We start from the raw sequence: 18,684 nt of genomic DNA, 5'->3' as shown, positions 1-18,684 counted from the left end.
GCATTGGAGACAGGTCCAGCTCTCTCAAGCAGTGACACCGTCCCAAACCTTGGGGTCTTCCCTCCTTGCCAGCTAGTCAATTAACTCAAGGATGAGATTGATCTGCCTCTCTGCAGTTATTTTAGCAGGGTCCTAATGAGTTGTTTCTGGGCTGGTTCTTCCCCTTAGCCCTCTGAGCCACACCTTGCCAGCTGTGCCAGGCTTGAGAAACAGCAAAATGAACCTGATCAAATGTGAAACAGCTTCTTAGAAATACTGCTCTTTTCCAGCAAATGCTGTTGGCCCAGTTTCCCTGGCTGTGAAGCTCCCACTTTGAAACCTGTGGAGCAGGGAGATAATACATTTGAAAACAGTGGCATTTTTACCTCCAGAAAAGGGACCATTGTGCTATGACTAACTTGCACTTTTTTCAATTCTAGTTGGGTATAAAATGGTAGGAAAGGCCCCGCTTCGGGGAGGGCAGGAGAACGAAAACATTTCTCTTCTGCGCTGAGTTAAAATATGGATGGATGAGTCGCGAGGTTGGGTGGTGATCAGATCACAGGGATGAAAGAACAAAATCAGTTCTTGCTCCTTCCCGTGCTGAGAGCTTATGTGCCGTAGGCGAGACGCTGGCTTTAGGGCTGCATTGGTGGCTGGAGCACCGGCGAGGCGGCTGAGCCCAGCTGTTTGTTCCAAAGCAGAGGGTCACACTGAAAGTCCCTCAGGGTCTTTTCTTTTGACAGGGCTGTATGTATCATGGAATCATAGAATGGTTTGGGTTGGAAGGGACCTTCAGAGATCATCTAGTTCCAACCCCCCTGCCATGGGCAGGGACACCTTCCACTAGACCAGGTTGCTCAAAGCCCCATCCAGCCTGGCCTTGAACACTTCCAGGGATGGGGCATCCACAGCTTCTCTAGGCAGCCTGGTCCAGTGTCTCACCACCCTCACAGTAAAGAACTTCTTCCTTACATCTAAGCTAAATCTACCCTCTTTCAGTTTAAAGCCATTACCCGTTGTCCTACCACTACATGCCCTTGTAAAAAGTCCCTCTCTGGCTTTCTTGTAGGCCCCCTTTAGGGACTGGAAGGCCTCTATAAGGTCTCCCCAGAGCCTTCTCTTCTCCAGGCTGAACAACCCGAACTCTCAGCCTGTCTTTGTAGGAGAGGTGCTCCAGCCCCCTCTGGCCATCTTTGTGGTCTTCCTCTGGCCTCGCTCCAACAGGTCCATGTCCTTCTTACCTTGGGGGCCCCAGAGCTGAACACAGTACTCCAGGTGGGGTCTCATATATATATATATATATATATATAAAAAATGTACATATAACCCTCTCTGTCCTCTCTGCCTGCCTGCAGCAGCTGCTGCCCTTCGGATGCTGTTGGAGTTGATGCTGCTGCATGCTGGTGGCCTTGGGTGGAGGCAGCAGGCTGGAGGTGTCCTGAGCGGCCAGTCCTCATGACTGCAGCAGGCGTAGTGGTCTGTGGAGCTGCTCACATCTTGGGAAGGCTTTCACGGGCTCAGCGTGTGCGTTTTCCTCTGTTTATGCTGTTCCCTGGTGGCCGTTGCTCTGCCCACACCCGTAGGGACTTGCAGCCTTTGTGGAGCGGGTGCAGGGTATGGAGAGGTGCAATGGTTCGGTGTAGACCTATGTACAGCCAGTACATCCTGTCCTGCCTTGAGGAGCAAACACCCAATGCTGAACTCTGGTTGTCTGGAAAATCATGCTGCCAAATCCTGGCCTTCTTGAACTCCTCCAGATTTGCCAGGACTGGATTCATCTTTGTGGTCTCCAGCTGCCTCTGCTGTTGCAGGGCTCCAGAGCAGCTTGCAGCCTGGTGTCTGAGCTCCTTGAGAGATGAAGGTCGAGCTGTGCTTAATTCTTGGCTTGCAGGCTTTTGGAGAGTGCCTGGGACCCCTCAGCTCCAGAATTCCTTTTGTCCCATTTCTTTTCCAGCATGTGGCAGCTTGTTCCAGCCTCTCTACTTCAGCCAAACCAGGAAAAATCAGAGCCTTTGATAGAAATGTTGGCAGTTTGTAACTCCAGCACTTGTGCCCGGAGCTGGCAGGGATGACTCCAGGTTAGAACTGCCTCAAGGCAGCTGATGGAGGTCTGCAGCCTGGCGAGGATGTCCAGGCTTCCTGCGCTGCTTCCCCTGCTCCATCCTGGGCGAGCAGCAAGCCATGGTGAACCTCTTTGCCTTTGTGGCCAGTGGGCTGGGTGGGTAGGCTTCTGGCACCTCTCCTCTTCTCCCAGTCGCACAGGAGTGAGAAAAGGCATTTGTTCCCCTGCTGTCAGACCACAGCAGGCAGAGGAGGTAGCAGCTCCCTGGAGACAGGCTCAGGGATGAGTCAATGCTTGTCCTCTGTCACCCTCGAGTTGACTTCTCTCAGGATCTCTTCTGTGGTGTCTGGCATTGGTAAGAGACCAAAGGTACCTGTTACCCTCAAGAACGGATCAGCACCTGATGGACCAGTGCCTCTGGGTGTGCCAAGGTAGCATCCCATTTCTTTGTCCCCAACCCACCCAACATTTGCCTTTCCTGGGCTCCTCAATGCTCTAGTGAGTGTGGGGAGCTGGAGGCTCATGCCTGGCTTGAGCAGATGCATTTCTGATGGGTTTGTTGGAGATATGTTCTCCCTTAGGTAGGGTGCCTCTGCCCTGCCAGGGCTGGTAGGAGGGCTTGGGCTGTAATGCGAAAAAGGATGTGCCTCCAGCATGGAGGAGAGGAACAAACCTGCCTAAGAGAGGAGATGAGGCGGAGAGTCACCTCTCCTTCTGGGTAGCAGAGAGAAACTAGAAAGAGGTTTCTGTGCTGACTTGGAGCAGAGCCTAGGTACAGCTTTTGGGACGGGATCAGATTCCTGTGGCCACTGTGTCCGCTTTCTCCAAAGTGTACCTCTCAGGGGGGTTCAAAATATGGATGTCCTGGCCTGTGTGCAGAGAGGGAGCTGAGGAAGGCTTTCAGAGGCTTTCACGATTGTGAGAGCAGCCCAGCTGCAGCAGAGACCCTGAGCTCCACTCCAGCTTGCACCAAGGCAGCATCCAAGGGGTGCTGGCTGCCAGCCGCTCCAAGAGAGATGGGAGTCCTGAGCCAGCATGGAGAGGGCAGGAACTCGCAGCCAGCCTCCTCTGGCACCAGGACAGCAAAACAGAGACACCAGGGCCACGAAATGGAGTCACTGGTGGGGCTTGGGGTGTGCTTGTCTTCCAGGCCACTGACACCTGGATTTTGCACGTCTACATTTTGTATGGCTGCATTCCTCCTAAAGCTCAGTGAGGCTCTATCGGTCTGAGGCTGAGCTCCAAATTAAATGACACCGAACTGTGCAGCTTTACATTTCAAAGGGTCTGAGGGAGCAGAATGATGCCTGGGAGTTTCTGGTGCTATGGAGTAATTGGGGTGATTTTTTTTTTGGTGGCTTGTACAATGACCACTGGGTGCTCGCTTCACAGATGGATGGTTTTACCTGTTCATCTTCTGCTAATGTGAGGAATTATAACAAGCCCGCAGGGATGAAGGGGGGTGACGGAGCAGAGTGCAGCAGGGAGAGCAGATTAATAACCACTCTGCATCCCTGACTCTGGCTGCTTATCACAGTGATAACTTGTGGATGGGCACATGCTTGCATCGCAGGACCCCTGGAAACTTCTGCTTCTGTCTCCCCCTTTCACGCACCACCAACCAGAATATCTCCTGGTATATTTAAAGCTGTTAGAGTGTCCATTTCCCTTATCTTCACAGCTCTGCGGGATGGATCCTAAGGCAAAAGTGCTGCTTGAAGGTCAAGGTCAGACCTTTAAGGCAGCTGGGAGAGTGGTTGGTCTGGGAGTCCCTGTCCCAGCGCAGCACTGGGGGCTGTTGCCTTTCAGATGAAACCTGAAGGGGTGTCCTTGGCCTGTGGGGATGAAGAGGATACACTGTGGCTGTTCACAGAGAGTGTCTGTCTGCAGCTGCCTGCTGGCTTCATGCATTTGCTGATGGGCTCTGTTCCCATTCCATGGGGTTGTAGGGCACCTCGGGAAGGCTGGAGGGAGGGAAACTGTGGCCTCGTTCCCACTGCGGACACCAGCGTTTTCTCCCTGCCACTGGATGGCCAGTTACTTTCAGCTGCTCCTCTGGGTTTTATTTCTGCCAGGAGCTGATGGCAGCTCCTTGACATGCAGAAAGGTAGATATCTATCATCTGCTGTGGCCAGCTGCTCTTCTTTTCATGCTGTGTGGATTCACAGCTTGGGGTAACGTCCGCCCAGCGGTACAGTAACCAGACCGTGAGTTGGCAAAAGCTTATCAAGAGGTCAGTGTCGGAGAAACACTTGCTCCGGTACTTGTCTGCCGAGTGGTTCAGGAGATGAGCGAAGCAGAAGCGGCTGCTATGGCTGCAGGAGCTGCCTGATGCTGTGGGCTCACAGTGGAGGAGCGCAGCCATCAGCTCCTCTCTGTTCTTGCATCCTCCTCCTCCTCTCTCACATGCATCTCTAGATGCCATGTTCACTTGTCCCTCCCTGGCTCAGTTCCTGCCTCCCTGAGAAGCCCTCACCTGCATCCATCTCCCACCAGTTACCCTGCAAAGCTGTGTCTCCCAGCAGGAGCTACTATGGGACACGAAGCATTGGCTCAGCTCTGGCTTTATGCTGTGCCGTGGGGCACAGGCCCAGTATCCAAACCCCCCCTCTCTTGCTAGCCTAGACCAGCAGCCTTCCTGGGATGGGGCTGCAACGGTGCAGGGCAGAGTCTGCTTCCTGCCCATGTCAAGCTGCAGCTGTTTGGGGAAGGGTGGATGGGGCCAGAGGTGCTTCCCTGAACTCCTCCCTATCCTCCAGGTACCCAGAACTTGAGGGAGGGCACCACGGTGCTGGGAAGAGGAGGGGTGTCCTCTGGGTCTCAGGGCACTGGTGAGGATCCGGGGCAGCTCTGGTGGCTGCGATGTTGGCTGATGTGCTGCCATCGATGACGTTATGCAGGGCTGCGCGTGGTTTGGGGTACCTGGGAGAGCGGAGCAGTGGTGCAGATGGGGAAGTGGCTCCCCAGCAAGGAAAGATGTGGAAAGCTGAGTGGCACAGTGTGTATCTGGAGCTTTCCTGGCTCATGCAGCACCTCTGGGAGCGTACGGGACCTGGAAAGCCGTAGGATAGTGGAAGGGCAGAGTCAGGCTGGGCTCCATCCTTGCCTAACTGGCTTTGATTTCATCTCCTGATTGATCTGCATAGTCAAACTCACAATCCCGTGCTGGTGGAGGAGCAGTTGCCAGGCTGCAAAGGTCACTGAAAGCAGCTGCTCCTCTCCCCTACTGCCTCCGTTGCCTGCAGAAGAGCCTGGCTTTGGAGGCGCTCAGCTTGTGTCCCCGCTGGCACTGCCAGCCATTGCTTCCCCGCATGCCCCAGCGCACCACGGCAGCGTGCTTGGCAGACGCTCGCCTCTCCAGACCGAGGTAATGAGCCCCCTGGCACCCTGCGCCAGGCTCCCTGGTGGGCCGTGGAGGAGGAGGTGAGGGCTGCAGAGGAAAGGCAGGCGCCCAGCCCCACCTCGCCTCCCCACGTCTGCTCTGGGCAGGGTGGGTGCACATGCAGCCGCCGAAATGGTTTGTCCTGGCTCGAGGACGTCTGGAGCTGTCCTGAGGTCCCTGATGAATTTGTCTGGTGCTGCTCGTTCGCCTCCCTTACCCACTCCTCGCCTCTGCCTGCGTTTCCACCTCCTCCCGCATTGCAGGCAGCCTGCCCGTCTTTTTGCCTTTTGCTTTCTGCCCGCAAGCGCTGTTTGTTTGCGCTGGGGATTTCCCTGGGCGAATCGTTACCGCCAGCGGCGTGCGGTGGCTCGAGGCTCTGGGAGCCTCGTTAGCCGAGCTCACCAGTGGGAGTCATCATCACGCTGGGGCTCACCAGGGTCGCTGGCTCTTTGCCCTTTGCCTCGCAGGATTGCTGGCTTTTTGGGGTAGAGGTGCAAGCTCTCGGACATGGGGGTTTGAGGACGGCTTTCCTGGAAGCCTGCGGGGAAATGTCTCTTGTTCATTTATAAAAATTCAGAAGGGCGTTTGTCCTGGGCTCTGGCTTGCTTTTAAAACACGGGGATGTCTGTCCCGGGGGCAAAGGAAGGAGAAGCAAGAGCAGGAGGAGCAGCGAACCGAGGGTGAGCGGTGGCCCGTGGGCAAGTGTCCTGCAGTGGAGAGCCAGGGAGGGATCCTTGTCATCCAAGGCAAGCCTGGGCCTCCCTGAGCAGGAGGTCAAACAGTCTTTCTCCACTGTTGGCTGCACTTAGCCAATAGCTTGGAAGATCTTCCTGTCCTGGAAACTTGCTTTCTGCCATCAAATTTGCTGATATGCTGTACTCATGACATGCTGATGGATGTCGTGATCATCTTACCCATTCCTCCTCAGCAAACCAGGCTGAAACCCGCTTGATCTTCCTCTTTGGTGGCCTTCCTTGCCTTCTAAATGAGGCTAATAAGCCTAACATTAAGTCCCCGTTGGTCAGGAGGGAAGGACTGTTTTGTCTGGGAGTCAGGCAGTTGCACCCCAGGCTTTTGCTCCGGGCTACCAGTGGCTTTATCTGTGCAAGTTCAGCAAGGTTAGGTTCTTCAGCTTCCCTTTTCAGCTTTCTCAGCTGCGAAGGGATGGTGTGAGGCTGAGCTTAGCTCATCGTGAAATATATTCCATGAAGCCTGGGAGCCGGGGGCGTTGCAGAAAGACAAGGTTGTTCAAGGAGGTAGAAAGGGACAGGGCGGGTATTTATTCCACTGCGCCATTTTCTTCCTGGGGCCATTAATGTGACATGTGTCCTGAGTTTGTCCTGGTGACAAACAAGCTGTGGAAGAGCAGCTGTAGATGCCCGCGATCCTGGGAGGATGGCTTGTGGAGCGAAGAACAAGAGGAACGGGCTGAGATTTGGGGGGCTGGCCTGGACCTCGGCTCGGGAGACCGAGAGCTTTCACTTGCTGTGGGCACCGGGCACTCCTGCTCCTGCTCCATCTCTGTTGCTTTGGTTTTGCTGCACAAGGGTTTCATCACAGGACCCGTTACGGGTGAGGATGTCTGTGAGAAGTTTGGGAACGACAAGCCTCCATTGGACGTCTCTGTTGTGGAAGGGCAAGTACTCGAGTGGTGGCCCAGGTGATAAAGCCATCAAGGTGGGTTGGGAATGTCTACCTGGATGAGGAGCCCTCCAGGCTCTCAGCTGTGAGTTAGCCATGGAAGAAGATCTCTCACCGCAAGAAACAACCTGTTGTTGGATGTCTCGGGAGGAGGTTGTACTCTAGGTTAGGGCTTACTCTCCCTGCAAGGAGCCTAACAAAGACCCGTGTTTCAAAGAGGGTCTTTTTACCTGCATGATAACCACGTGGGGTGGGAGGCTGCAGTGTGGTGGGCTGCCTGGCTGAGGCAGGATGGGCAGGAGAATGTCTTGGGCAATGATTCCTTTCCTGAAAAGCCCTGCCTTGACAAGAGGCAGAGAAGTTGCCACAGCTGCTGCTCCTGGCAGCCTCACCGAGGCAACAGAGCAGGCAAAGCAATTTAGCATCACTCCAGTCATCTGTGATGGCAGAGATCATTGCATCAACCTCTTCAGCTTTGCGATTAATGCTGAAAAAGCATCCTGTGAAGGCTGGAAGGAGAGCGTTGGTCCCCAGAGACCTGCACTCCGAAGCAGAGGCAGCCCTCTCCAGCTGTGGTCCTCCTCTCCTGCAGTCTCATCCACCTCCTTTCATGCATGGCTGTTGACCCGCACACTCCCGTAGCGAGGGAGTTCCTAGGGATGGGGACAGGAACCCAGGACTGGTTCCTCAGGGGAGGAGAGATTATGTGGATTTACGTGGATTTCTTGTCTTATAATGAAAATTCAGTGTTTGAGCTTTCCGAGTGGTTACAACCAAAGTCCCCTTCAGAGAGCTTGTGTGTGGCAGTGATGGGAAAGGAGGAGGAGAGGAAGGGATGCAGTTGGGGTCGGCTAGGAGGAAGAGTATGAGAACATATAACAGAGCTCTGGGAAGCTGGTGAGAACCGTCTCCCCAGCTGGCTTCGCTTACCTATGGAGGGTACAGGAGCAAGGCAGAACTTGGGGACATGGAAAGCACTGAGTTTTTAGGAATTATTTTTTTTTTTAATCCGAAAGTTTGCTTCACTTCTGAAACTCTTTGCTCCGGGACTAATTACTACTAAATAACTGCGACACCAGGGGGGACCCAAGCCCCATGAATTGTGTGTGTTTGCACCATCTGCTCCTTACTCTGCAGGTGACATTCCCATACTTGGGGCAGTAAAATATGTCCCTGGAAGCACATGGACTAACGTACCTGAGCGTGTCTAGGCTGGCAGCCTTGTCCAGGGCTTGTCCTTCCCCTGTGCCAGGGGCGCTGGCTGCCTGTGGCTACTTTCTGAAAGGTTTTGTCTCACTGGGACTTGCTGCCCGGCTCATCTCTGAAGATGGGGGATGCTCCTGGATGTGCTGCAGGATTTCTCTTGCAGCTCAAGTGGCTGCTAGAAGGGGAGGAGGTCCGGAGCGTGTCTGTGCCTGCAGCAAGGCAGGCTTGGAGCTTAATCCCTTTTGCTGGAGGACAGGAAGAAATCTCCATCCCGGGGAGGAGAAAAGTGTTCGTGACTCTCACAGCAGCTTCCAGCAGTGACCTGGGAGCCTGTGCCCGGTCCCTATCAGTGCTCTTGGGGCACTGGGACCTCCCGTACCCACCAACCCACCCAGGCTCGTTCCTTGGCCTCTCGGTTTGGCCGTGCCTGACAGCTGCTGCTTTGCAGCTCCCGCGGCCCCTGGAAGCACAGGCAGGCAGGCGGGCAAGGTGTAAATTGCATGGCGGGCTGCCTTCACCAAGGTGAAAATGAAAAACTCTCCCAGCTATCGAGCCTGGCGTTTCGCAGCTCCCACGGTCCAAATGCGCTCCTCCTCAGCGCTGCAGAGAGGATCTCGGGGGCTGATTTTCACCTGCCTGTCCCGAAGCCACGGCACTGCCGCGTCGGCAGGGCAGTGTCCTGGTTGCAGGCAGGACGAGGGCCTGCTGCGGGAAGCGGGGGAAGTGTGCTAGCGCGGAGGGCAGGGAGGGATGCTGATGGGCGCGGGAGGTGCTAATTGCCAGGCGCTGTATTTTGCTACCTGGAGGATTTGCTATCCTTTGGCGAGACTTTGTTTTCCGCTGCTGTAGTGCTGGTGGTGCCGCTCGTTTTTCCTGCTGCCTGATGGAAACGGCCTTTTCTTGATTGCAATAATATCACCTTCTGTTTCTGAAACACCTCGTGGCCCAGAGGATTTGAAAGTAAAGTGCACGTGCGTGGGAGCAGTCTCACCACCTCTGAAATGTGAGTTTCTCCAGGCTGGGAAGCAGCAGCTGTTTCGCAGCCCTCAGCAGCCTGGTGTTCACGGCTGTGCCGCGTGCTGGAGCTGGCTCGGAGTGCTGGCCGTGCCGGGAGGCAGGGCCTGCTGGCTCCATGTGCACCCTGCTTGAGCTGCAAGCTGAGATGTTGGGGTTTTCTTGACGCTTGAGGTAGTATTGGTGTAAAGCCTGCCTCTCCCTCCAGCAGCTTGTCCTCCCTTCTGCCCAAACCATCTCTTGGGCTGATGGTTCCTCCACAGCCCCTGCCTGACTCCTGCCCCTCGGCAGGCAGCCCGGGCACCCAGGCTTCATCCCTGTCTCCCATGGTCAGGCTGCAGCTTGGCAGGGAGGACCAGAATCACAGAGGGGTGTGGGTTGGAAGGGACCTTCAGAGATCATCCAGTCCAACCCCCCTGCCATGGGCAGGGACACCTTCCACTAGACCAGGTTGCTCAAAGCCCCGTCCAACCGGGCCTCGAACACTGCCAGGGATGGGGCATCCACAGCTTCTCTAGGCAGCCTGGTCCAGTGTCTCACCACCCTCATCACAAGACATTTCTTCCTTATGTCCAATCTAAACCTGCCCTCTTTTGGTTTAAAACAGTTGCCCTTTGTCCTGTCACTACAGGCCCTGGTAAAAAGTCTCTCTCCATCTTTCTTACAAGCCCCCTGTATATATTGAAAGGCTGCAATAAGGTCTTCCTGGAGCCTTCTCTTCTCCAGGCTGAAGAACCCCAACTCTCTCAGCCTTTCTCCATAGCAGAGGTGTTCCAGCCCTTGGACCATTTCCATGGCCTCCTCTGGACCTGCCTTGACAGGTCCACAACTGTCTTGTGCTGGGGACCCCAGAACTGGAGGCAGTGCTCCAGGTGGGTTCTCACGAGAGCAGAGCAGACGGGGAGCATCCCCTCACTCAACCTGCTGGCCACACTGCTTGTAGTGCAGCCCAGAAGACGCTTGGCTTTCTGGGCTGCAAGTGCACATTGAAACCAAGTTTCAAACCTGGGGAGGAAGGGGTGCCTTTATTTTTTTTGGTTTCATCAGCTCGGACTTGGGACCGAAGTGGTGTTTAACCTCAAGCTGCTGTCTGGGCAAGGAGAAATGGAAACAGGGACATCCCTGGTCTGGGTCTGGGACGGTGGGATGGCCCAGCAAGGAATCTGTCTCCTGGCTGAACTGGGAGAGCACCGAAGGGCGCTGGGTGCTGTGCAGACTGAATTGCAAAGCCTCTCTGCACTACCTAGCGCCCGTGGTCTAAGATAAGCAGGGATGACACACCGAGCGTGGAGCGTGTGAGGAAGCGAGGAGGATGTGGCACACAGCACGCTCCCTCCGGTCTTAGATGGTGGCTCAGTTTCAGCTCTAATTTTAGCAACTGATTTTAGGGCCCTTCGGCTCCAGGCGGTTTTGTTGTTTCTTTAAAATCCCTGGGACCAAAGCATCCGACCCCTTCACTGGGAGGAGGAGAGGATGGATGCCTCCGGCTGGAAGCAAGACATGGGGGAGTCATGTTGCCTGAGCAGGCAGGAGGTGCTGGTGTGCCGGGATGGAGCTGGTGGGTCCCCTTGGGGTCCCCCCGCACTCTGCCGAGTGCCAGCTGACTTGCTAGCACTATCCAGAGCGGCCCAAGTGCCAGTGGCATGGGTGAGGGGAGGCTCGTGGCAGTGTGTGTGTGATGATGCTCTGGCTGCCTGGCCAGAGGGATGCTGGTGAGCCGCTCCGGCGAGCAGCAACCCCCAGCAATGGGCACAAGCCCCCCGTGTATTTGCATCCATCATCTGTTCCTCCTCCAGGTGCAGCGGTAATAAATGGAGGGAGGGCAGCCCTGGTGCAGCAGGGGGGCTGGAGGGGTGTCCCTTAGCAACCCCCCTGCACTCCCCCCAGGGCAGGAGCCAGACACCCACCCTGCATCACTGGTGTTTAGCAAATTGTACTTGAGGCTGCTGGTCCAATTTGGTAGCAGGGTGGACCTGGCGGTAACCCAACAGTGAGCTGACCCCACTCTCCAGCTGCCTATGGAAAACCCCCTCATGTGGCTGGTGTCGCTCTGGGGTCACAGCAGGATGTGGATGGAGCTGACCCCGTGTGCCCCGCACCCTTCTGCTTCACTGCAATGACGGCGGCACATCCCATCGCCATAAGAGCAGAGGTGACTGGCAGCACCAGGCACGTTGTGCCCAACTGATGTTCATATGGCCCCTGGTAAACAACCTACAGCTTCTCCTTGAGTCTGGGCCCGCCCAGCACATGCTTCGGCCACGCGCTCATTGGCCCCTCTGGGAAGTTCTCTTGATTGGGACTGTGTGGAGAGAAGTCGATGCTTTGGCTGGATCCTGCACCATCGCTTTCCTGGTGGCTGGCAGGCTCCAGCCTGTCCCAGCTTTTCAGCAGGCCCAGTGGCATATCCCTGGAGGGTGCATCCCTGGCCAGCAGCAGGGAGGGCAGCTCAGGGGGCTGCCTGGTGCCCCTAAGGTAGAAGAGGGGGAGCATCTGTCAGGTGACCCGTCGCTTGCTCCCCGTGGCTTTTCCAGTCCCGGCTGGGTTTTACAGGCTTTTTTTTTATGCATTGCAGGCAGGAGGTCCTCCAGCAGGCGTGGGTGACAGGCGCAGGCAATGGCTGTATACATATGGCACACTGGTGAATGGGGCGTGAGGTGGACATCTCTGTGGTGGAGCCAGGAGCTGCTGAGCAGCACGGAGAGCTCAGCCCCTGGCCCTGCTCCAGCAGGAAGCTCAGTGGTGGCATGAAAAGCCTCTCCCCTACCGCTCCCACAGCCATTGGCCCTGAAACAGCAGCTCAGCAGGCTGGCATGCCTTAACCATCACCTTGTGAGCCATGCCAGGAGGTCTCAGTGACGAGTCAGGGGGCTGTGGGGCCTGAGAGCTTGTGGCCAGAAACAGGGTGAGGACAGCAGTTGCCTCCCCACTGCGTTCCTGGCGACCCTAGAAGTGTTTTGGGGCAGACAGCGGGTTCAGCTGGAGCCTGAGCGCCAGCATGCCTGGGCATGGCGAGGATCCTGCGAGCATCCGCAAGGCTTGTTTGCTGGTCTCCTAACAAGCTGAATTCTTCCAGCAGCGGGAGATGAAGCAGATCCAGTTGGTGGCATTTGAATTCCTGAGCAGCCGAGCCTGACAGAGTGACAAAGCTGGTCCCTGCAGTGCCCCAGCTCACCTTCTGCTTCCCAGCAGGCACCGAGGGGCACGGTGCGACATGAGCACCCTGCCACCTCCTTCCATTTTGGCATGATTCTGCTGGGATTTTAATGACTGCAGATCATGTCTCAGCTGCCCCGTCGCATGTGCCATAGCCCTGGTACTGCTCTCTTGCCCACCCGGGGAAGCCGGGGCATCCTCTGGCCGGGAGGCTGTGCCCAGGCCATTCTGTGGCCAGATGATGGGGTCTATTCCTTAACAGATGAGTGGGGAGAGGAAAATTTGTGCTGCTGGGGAGGTGCCACCTCCTGCTGCTGGGGAAGGTCTCCCGAAGTGCTGGTTTGGTGCATAATCCTTGTTGTCCTTTCTGATGCACGAGGCCAGGGGATGCTCCATTCCTAGAGGGATGAAGCCAACCTGGAGAAAGTCCTACAGGGAGTCAGGGGTGGTGGGCGATTTGGAAACAACCCAGGTGTAAAGATTGGGCAGGGTGTTATTTCACCTGGGAAAGAGGAGTGCAAAACTCGTTCCCTACATACACCCTTGTTCCCAAGAGGATGGTGAGCAGCACCCCACCACAGCCCTCGGATGGGCCAAGAAAGGGTTGGCTTCATGGGAAGCAGTGGGTCTGACATAGCAGAATGCCAGAGCTGCTGTGCATGTCAGGACTGAACTGGTGGGCTTTGGATGCATTGGCCTTTGCCGTGTATGTGTAGCTTGACTGTATGGATTACGTGCAATAAGTCCCATGCTTCTGGTGCCCGGTGGAGGGTCCTGCATAGAAATAAGCCTTGCATCTTTTCTGGCCATAGGAAAGGCGAGCTCCTGGCAGAGGCTGAGAAGGGAAGTGGCACAACATGACCTTGCGAAGGGACAAGTCCCATTCCGTGCCCTACTTACCAGGTCCTGCTGTCCTAGCCAGAAGCCTGGCCCCGACACTGTCAGTGTCCCACTGTTCACCTCTCACTGAGCTCCTCCACCCGTGTGAGACCGCATTTGATTTGACTCAAGGGCTCTGCCTTGCAAACTCCACATCCACCTTGCAGCTCCATCTGTTGGCTTAGCTGCGTGGTTAGCAAGGGGCTTCCTTCTCAGCTGCAGAATGTATTATTGCCTGTTGAGTGTCTCTGTTGTTTTGCCATGTTGTTAAGCCTTCGTTAATTCACTCTTTGCTTACGCCTTCGCCTTTGGACTCTGCTTTCCAGTCTATCCCGGTTGTTTCTTTCCCTTGCAGCAGCCTTGCAGCCTTCCTCTCTGCTGGGATAATCCTAAGTCCACTCTGTCCTGTGCTGACACCTGCCTCTTGGTTGCACTTTGCTGCACCTCTGCCTGTGTTTGCCTGGCCTCTGCCTGCCTCCTGATCTCCTTCAGGATGACCACAAGGGCGATCTCCTTTGCATCCCCTTTGGATGATCCCTTATCCATTTCTGTTGTCCTGGCTCCCCACCTCATCGCCTCTGTCCTTTCCTCAAGTCTTTATTCAGCCTCATCCCTTTGGTCCCACCCTGGACGGGACAGTGTTCCCAGCTGCCACCTCCTTGCTCTTTCTTGGGGATGTTGTCCTCTCCTGAGCCTGGCTGCCAGTGCTGAGCTCTGCAGCAGCCCTGCCAGGAGCTGGGTTGCTCCAGGAAGAAGCGCAGAAGCAGAGGCCAGCTCACTAGCCTGGCTCCCAACTTGATTTGTACAGGCATAAATTAGAACCACCAGGCTCTGGTTTCCCTCCCATTTTCTTTTGGGGAAAACACTGGATGAATTGGGAAGAAGTCAAGTATTAAGCATCCTTGTAGCTCTCCGTAACACGGCAGGCATTGGTATTGACAGTGAGTGTCCGGCCATTTTAGCGTCATCCCACCGACCTGGTCCACGACCGTGGGCTTTGGCTGCAGGGCACTGGGGCTCTTCTGACTTCAGGGAGACAAAGCTGCTTCCCACCCTGGCAGGGTGAAGCATCCTCGTCTCTCTTACAGGATAATCCTTGAGAGTGAAGCAGCATTTGGCTCAAGAGCCAGTCTGGGACCCTGCTCTTCATACAGGTGTGCATTTTTATTCCTTAAAAAGCCACGATTCCGACATTTTGTGTCTGTGGAGCGGCCATTGTTTGAGCGTTGGGGGTGTCACTACTATGGCTGTGTAATTGGAAGGGGAGTTCTAGCAGCCTAGATAAATTGTAGGAAGAGGGTACATCCCAGATCCACTCTTTAGGAATCCCAGGGTGCGCTTTGGGAAGTCAGCTTGGGATATTGGAGGCTGGACTGGAGCCCTGAGGTTTTAGACTCGTTAGAGACCTCATATGAATTTAGTAAAGATCTCTTTGCTCTGAGATCCTTTGAGTTGTCCCCGTCTGCATTAAGTGGTGGAGGGCCAGCTGGATGCATCCAAAAAACCTGCAAATCTTGGAGATACCCATCTCTGGTATGTGTTGCAGTAACCTAAAATAACAAACCGAGCTGAAGATTGGCTGATGGGCCTGTGGTTGGTAGAGCAAGGGGCAGAGCAGCGGGGAGGGTTCTTGTCTGCGTTGTTGCTGAAAAAGCAGGAGTGATATGAGCCGCCTCTGCTCTGCTGCTAAAAACAGCCCAGCTTGTTTTTATTTAATACAGTTTTGATCTGCGTGTGTTAGTGTTTCACCTGCCTGCGAGTGGGAACTCCAGGCTCCAAGCACCTCGGAAGCCCGCCTGCGTCCCTGCGCGTCCCTGCGGCACGGGGCTTGTGAATGTGGTTCCTCCTCAGTTGGAGGAGGGACTCTGCCAAAACTCAGGCTTGAAGGCGTTGGGATGGGTAAAGCTTCTGCTGGGGTTCGTGTTTCTGCTGCTGTGGTGCTGCTTGGTAAACTGGGGCTCCGCAGAGCCAGCTCCTGCAGGCTTTCCCGGGAAAATAGACACGAAAACGGCTCACATGGGGTTTTCTCCCTGTCTTGCTTGCGCAGCATCTTGCCAGCATGGAGGTGGCTCTCCAGGTGGCCTTGCTGCCAGCACAGGGGAGAGGGTCGGCATTGGCTCCCGTCTGTTGTGGATTTTGCCCGGTGCTGTCGTTTGGCTGGGAAATAAATAATTTGAAATCAGCTTGGTCCAGCCCCAGGGGTGAAGGGGTTCAGGAATGAACAGGCTTTCATAAGGTCATGGTTGATGTGTCCATAGAGCTCGTCCTTGGAGAGGGGCCTGCCCTGGCTTCAGAGAGCCCTGCAAGGACAGGGACCCTGCCGGAGAGTGTCTAGGGAAGCCATGCCGGGGAGGATGTGGCAGGGAGTAGGATGAGGGTAGTTGAGGCAGGGAGGAGAAGGAGGATAGTCAGGGCAAGGAGGAGGAAGAAGATAGTTGGGGCAGGGAGGAAGAGGAGGATAATCGGGGTGGTTGTGGGGTTAAATAAAAGCTGTCAGTGATTTGAAAAGGGGAAAGAATGAAAAAGAAAACCCACTGAGGAGACACTCTCCCTTCTCACCCGGCTTGTAATCAGCCGCCCCCTCTGCCAGCGAGCAGCTGGCGGGCGGGCGGGCAAGAAGGGGGTGGCAAGAGGGGCCCGGCCCCGGCACCCCCAGAGTCCCTGCAGCCCCGGCTCGGCGTGGGCTGGGGCACAGCCCGGGGGGGACATGCCCCTGTCATGGGTCCCTGGCAGGCTGGGGGGGGGGCTGAGGTCTTGAAGTGTGCTGCCAGGGGGAGATGGGGTGAGGAAGAGGAGGAGGGGGAGTTGTCTGAAATGCCAGGGATTCATCTCCCACTCCCTCTGCCCTCGCCGTTCTGAAAGGAGCTGCTTGAGCTGTCAGCTCTGGATTATATTAATTAGCAGAGAAATGCTACGCCTGCTCGTGGGGCCGTGCTGCCAGGAAGAACTGGAGACTTGGCAGGTCCATGCAAAGCAGCTGCTGGGCTCCCCGAAACCCCTCACTCCAGCCCAAAATGAGCACACCAAATACGAGACTGAGCCGGAGGAGCTGAGTATTCCTGGGGCTTCTGCATCTCCTCCTTGAGCGCAGCCAGCTGCTCACCCCCAGGACCAAACCTGCCAGCCCTGGCACGTGGGGGGCTGTTGTGATAGGGAAAGCAGCACTGCAGTTTTGGGATGGGACCCACTGCTCCTCACTGGGCCCCCATGTCTGTGGGCAAAGTGGGTCAGTCTGGGATGCTGCCAGGCCAGCAGGTCCACGTGGTCGGGGGCTGCTGGGGCGGGGGGCAAGGGCACATCCCTGACCTGTGGTCACCTGCTGTCTTTCAGGAGAGGAAGCTGTGTGCCCACCCCCGGATAGAGATCTACAAGGAGGACCGCATCTACTTCGTGTGTCCTCTCGCTCGCCAAGGGGATTTCTACGTGCCTGAAATGAAAGAACTGGAGAGAAAGAGCAGGGCTGCCGCAGCTGAGGCCGAGGACTCCCGGACAGATATCACAGGTATCTGTGGCTTGCGCACGGGCTCCATCTTCGATCGGCATCAGCCCTCCCAAAGGTCGGGATCCTGGTGTCCCTGGTGCTGCCGTCTGAGCAGGCGGAGAGGGATCGACCTGCGCCCACCTGGCGCCCAACCACTGAGTCTCAGCCCACCTCTTCCATTCACCCTGAGCTGAGATAGGATCTCGTCCCTGAGGTGTCACACCGCGCCTCAGGGAGCACCCGGGCACCCCTGCGGCGTGGGGGCGAGGGTGAAGCTGCCGCCGAGCCGCTGGCCCACTGTTGTCAGAGCAGAGCTGGATCTCACAGCTTTTGGTTGCAGCTGGGCTTGTTTTTCTCCTTGTCATATACATCTTCCTTGATCTCATCTTCATCTGTTACATATTGGGATTGCGAAGAGCTTAAATACCAGGTTGCTGTAGCTGGTGGTGGAGTTGCCCGATTGCATCTGCTCAGCAAGATCTGTTGGAGCCTGGATGTATTCATACAGGAAGGGACCACAATGGCTGTAGGCGCAGAACAGCAGTGCTATAGTAACCCGAAATGCTAGTTGCCGTTGCCGGCCCACGTGCTCACATGTCTGCAAGATGCGGGAGCCGGCTAGCCAAGCATTCCCAGGTGCTGGACGGCACGGCCGAGCTGGCCGCTGGCAGGGGCAGCCATCTCCTCCTGCCCTGCAGGTCACCCACGCTTGTGTAACGGTCATGAAAAAACCATGACAGCTCTCGTCACCTCCCAGGGAGTTTGGTCATTTGGTTTAACACATCTTCAGGTTTGGGTTGCTTTAATTCTTAATTGTGTGCGGTGTAAAAGCAAGCTTGGGATTTGCTTTCTGGGAGCTATGTCCATTTAGTGCTGCAATGAAGAGTCTAATTTGAGCGGTTTCCCAGCGCTTCAAGGTCCCATGTTTTTGCGGTGCTCACTCGGCTCTTTGCCTTTTTGCCTTGCATCAGGGCGGCTACTTTGGGCACCGGCCCAGGTTGGCCAAAGACAACCCGCAGCCCGCTCGCCCCGGCACCTTCCCATGGCTGTCCCTTGGTTTCAGAGAGGGACAGCAGGACCCATGTGAGGAATAGATGCTTCAGGTCGGTAGCTTCAGCAGCTGTGTGTGCTTCTTTCTGCACTGCTCACGGGGGTGCACGATCCTGCAGCACAGCCAGAGGATGCTCAGTGCAGCCGCTGCCCTGTGGCCCAGCTGTCTTGGTGCTTTCCCTGGGATGCCACTGCCAGCACACCTGTGGTGGGGGAGTCCCCTGCCCTGCTGGAAGAAGGGCTGAGAAGGTCTTCCCAATTTCAGACAGCAAATGATGTTGGACTTTCTCATGTGGGAGACCCCAGGCTGGGCTCCCCAGCAGCAGCGCTGGGCCGGTTCCTCCACCACCCCTCCCCTTCCAGTCACGTAGATGAGCTTTTGTTGGTGCAATCTGAGGCAGTGTCATCTGCTGAGTCTGCACAAAACCAGCTTAAAATAATAATAGCTGTGAGAGGTTGGCCTTGCCTCTGAGACTAAAGAGTTGAGCTTGGATGTCGCATTGTGATCACCGTTGCTACTGGGCACAGCGGCAGAACCAGGTCTGGCAGGGCATCACATCCTTGCTCCGGCTGTTGGAGAGGGCCGAGGACGTGACAAGCCTTCGGGTTGCTTGTGCCGCTCCTGCCTGAGGGTCTTGGAGGTCCCCATGATCTCCTGCATCTCAGTGATGTCGCAGTGCCCCAGGCCAGCGCAATCGCTGTCAGCTGGGGAGGGTGGCATCACGTGGGGATGTCCTGGGCCTGTTCAAAGGGAAACGGTGCCTGGTGAGCATCCTTGTCCCACTGCCGCTGGCCTGCTGACACTGGAGACGCGGTTTGTTGCTGGTGGTG

At 56.0% G+C, this 18,684-nt stretch overlaps 1 protein-coding gene across 1 annotated transcript in view; it reads left to right on the top strand.

Annotated features, from left to right (window-relative positions):
- The window catches only part of TEX264 (testis expressed 264, ER-phagy receptor), a 44,441-nt gene that overhangs the window by 19,204 nt on the left and 6,553 nt on the right, over window positions 1-18,684 (top strand). Inside the window, exon 5 of the mRNA XM_052778187.1 lies at window positions 16,653-16,824. Within this exon, the coding sequence (XP_052634147.1) occupies window positions 16,653-16,824 (172 nt within the window). The remainder of the gene's footprint in view (window positions 1-16,652; window positions 16,825-18,684) is intronic.

Source organism: Harpia harpyja, chromosome Z, assembly GCF_026419915.1.
Source record: "Harpia harpyja isolate bHarHar1 chromosome Z, bHarHar1 primary haplotype, whole genome shotgun sequence".
NCBI lineage: Eukaryota > Metazoa > Chordata > Aves > Accipitriformes > Accipitridae > Harpia > Harpia harpyja.
The sequence above is the reverse complement of the archived record's forward strand: the minus strand, read 5'-3'. Positions and strand labels throughout refer to the sequence as shown.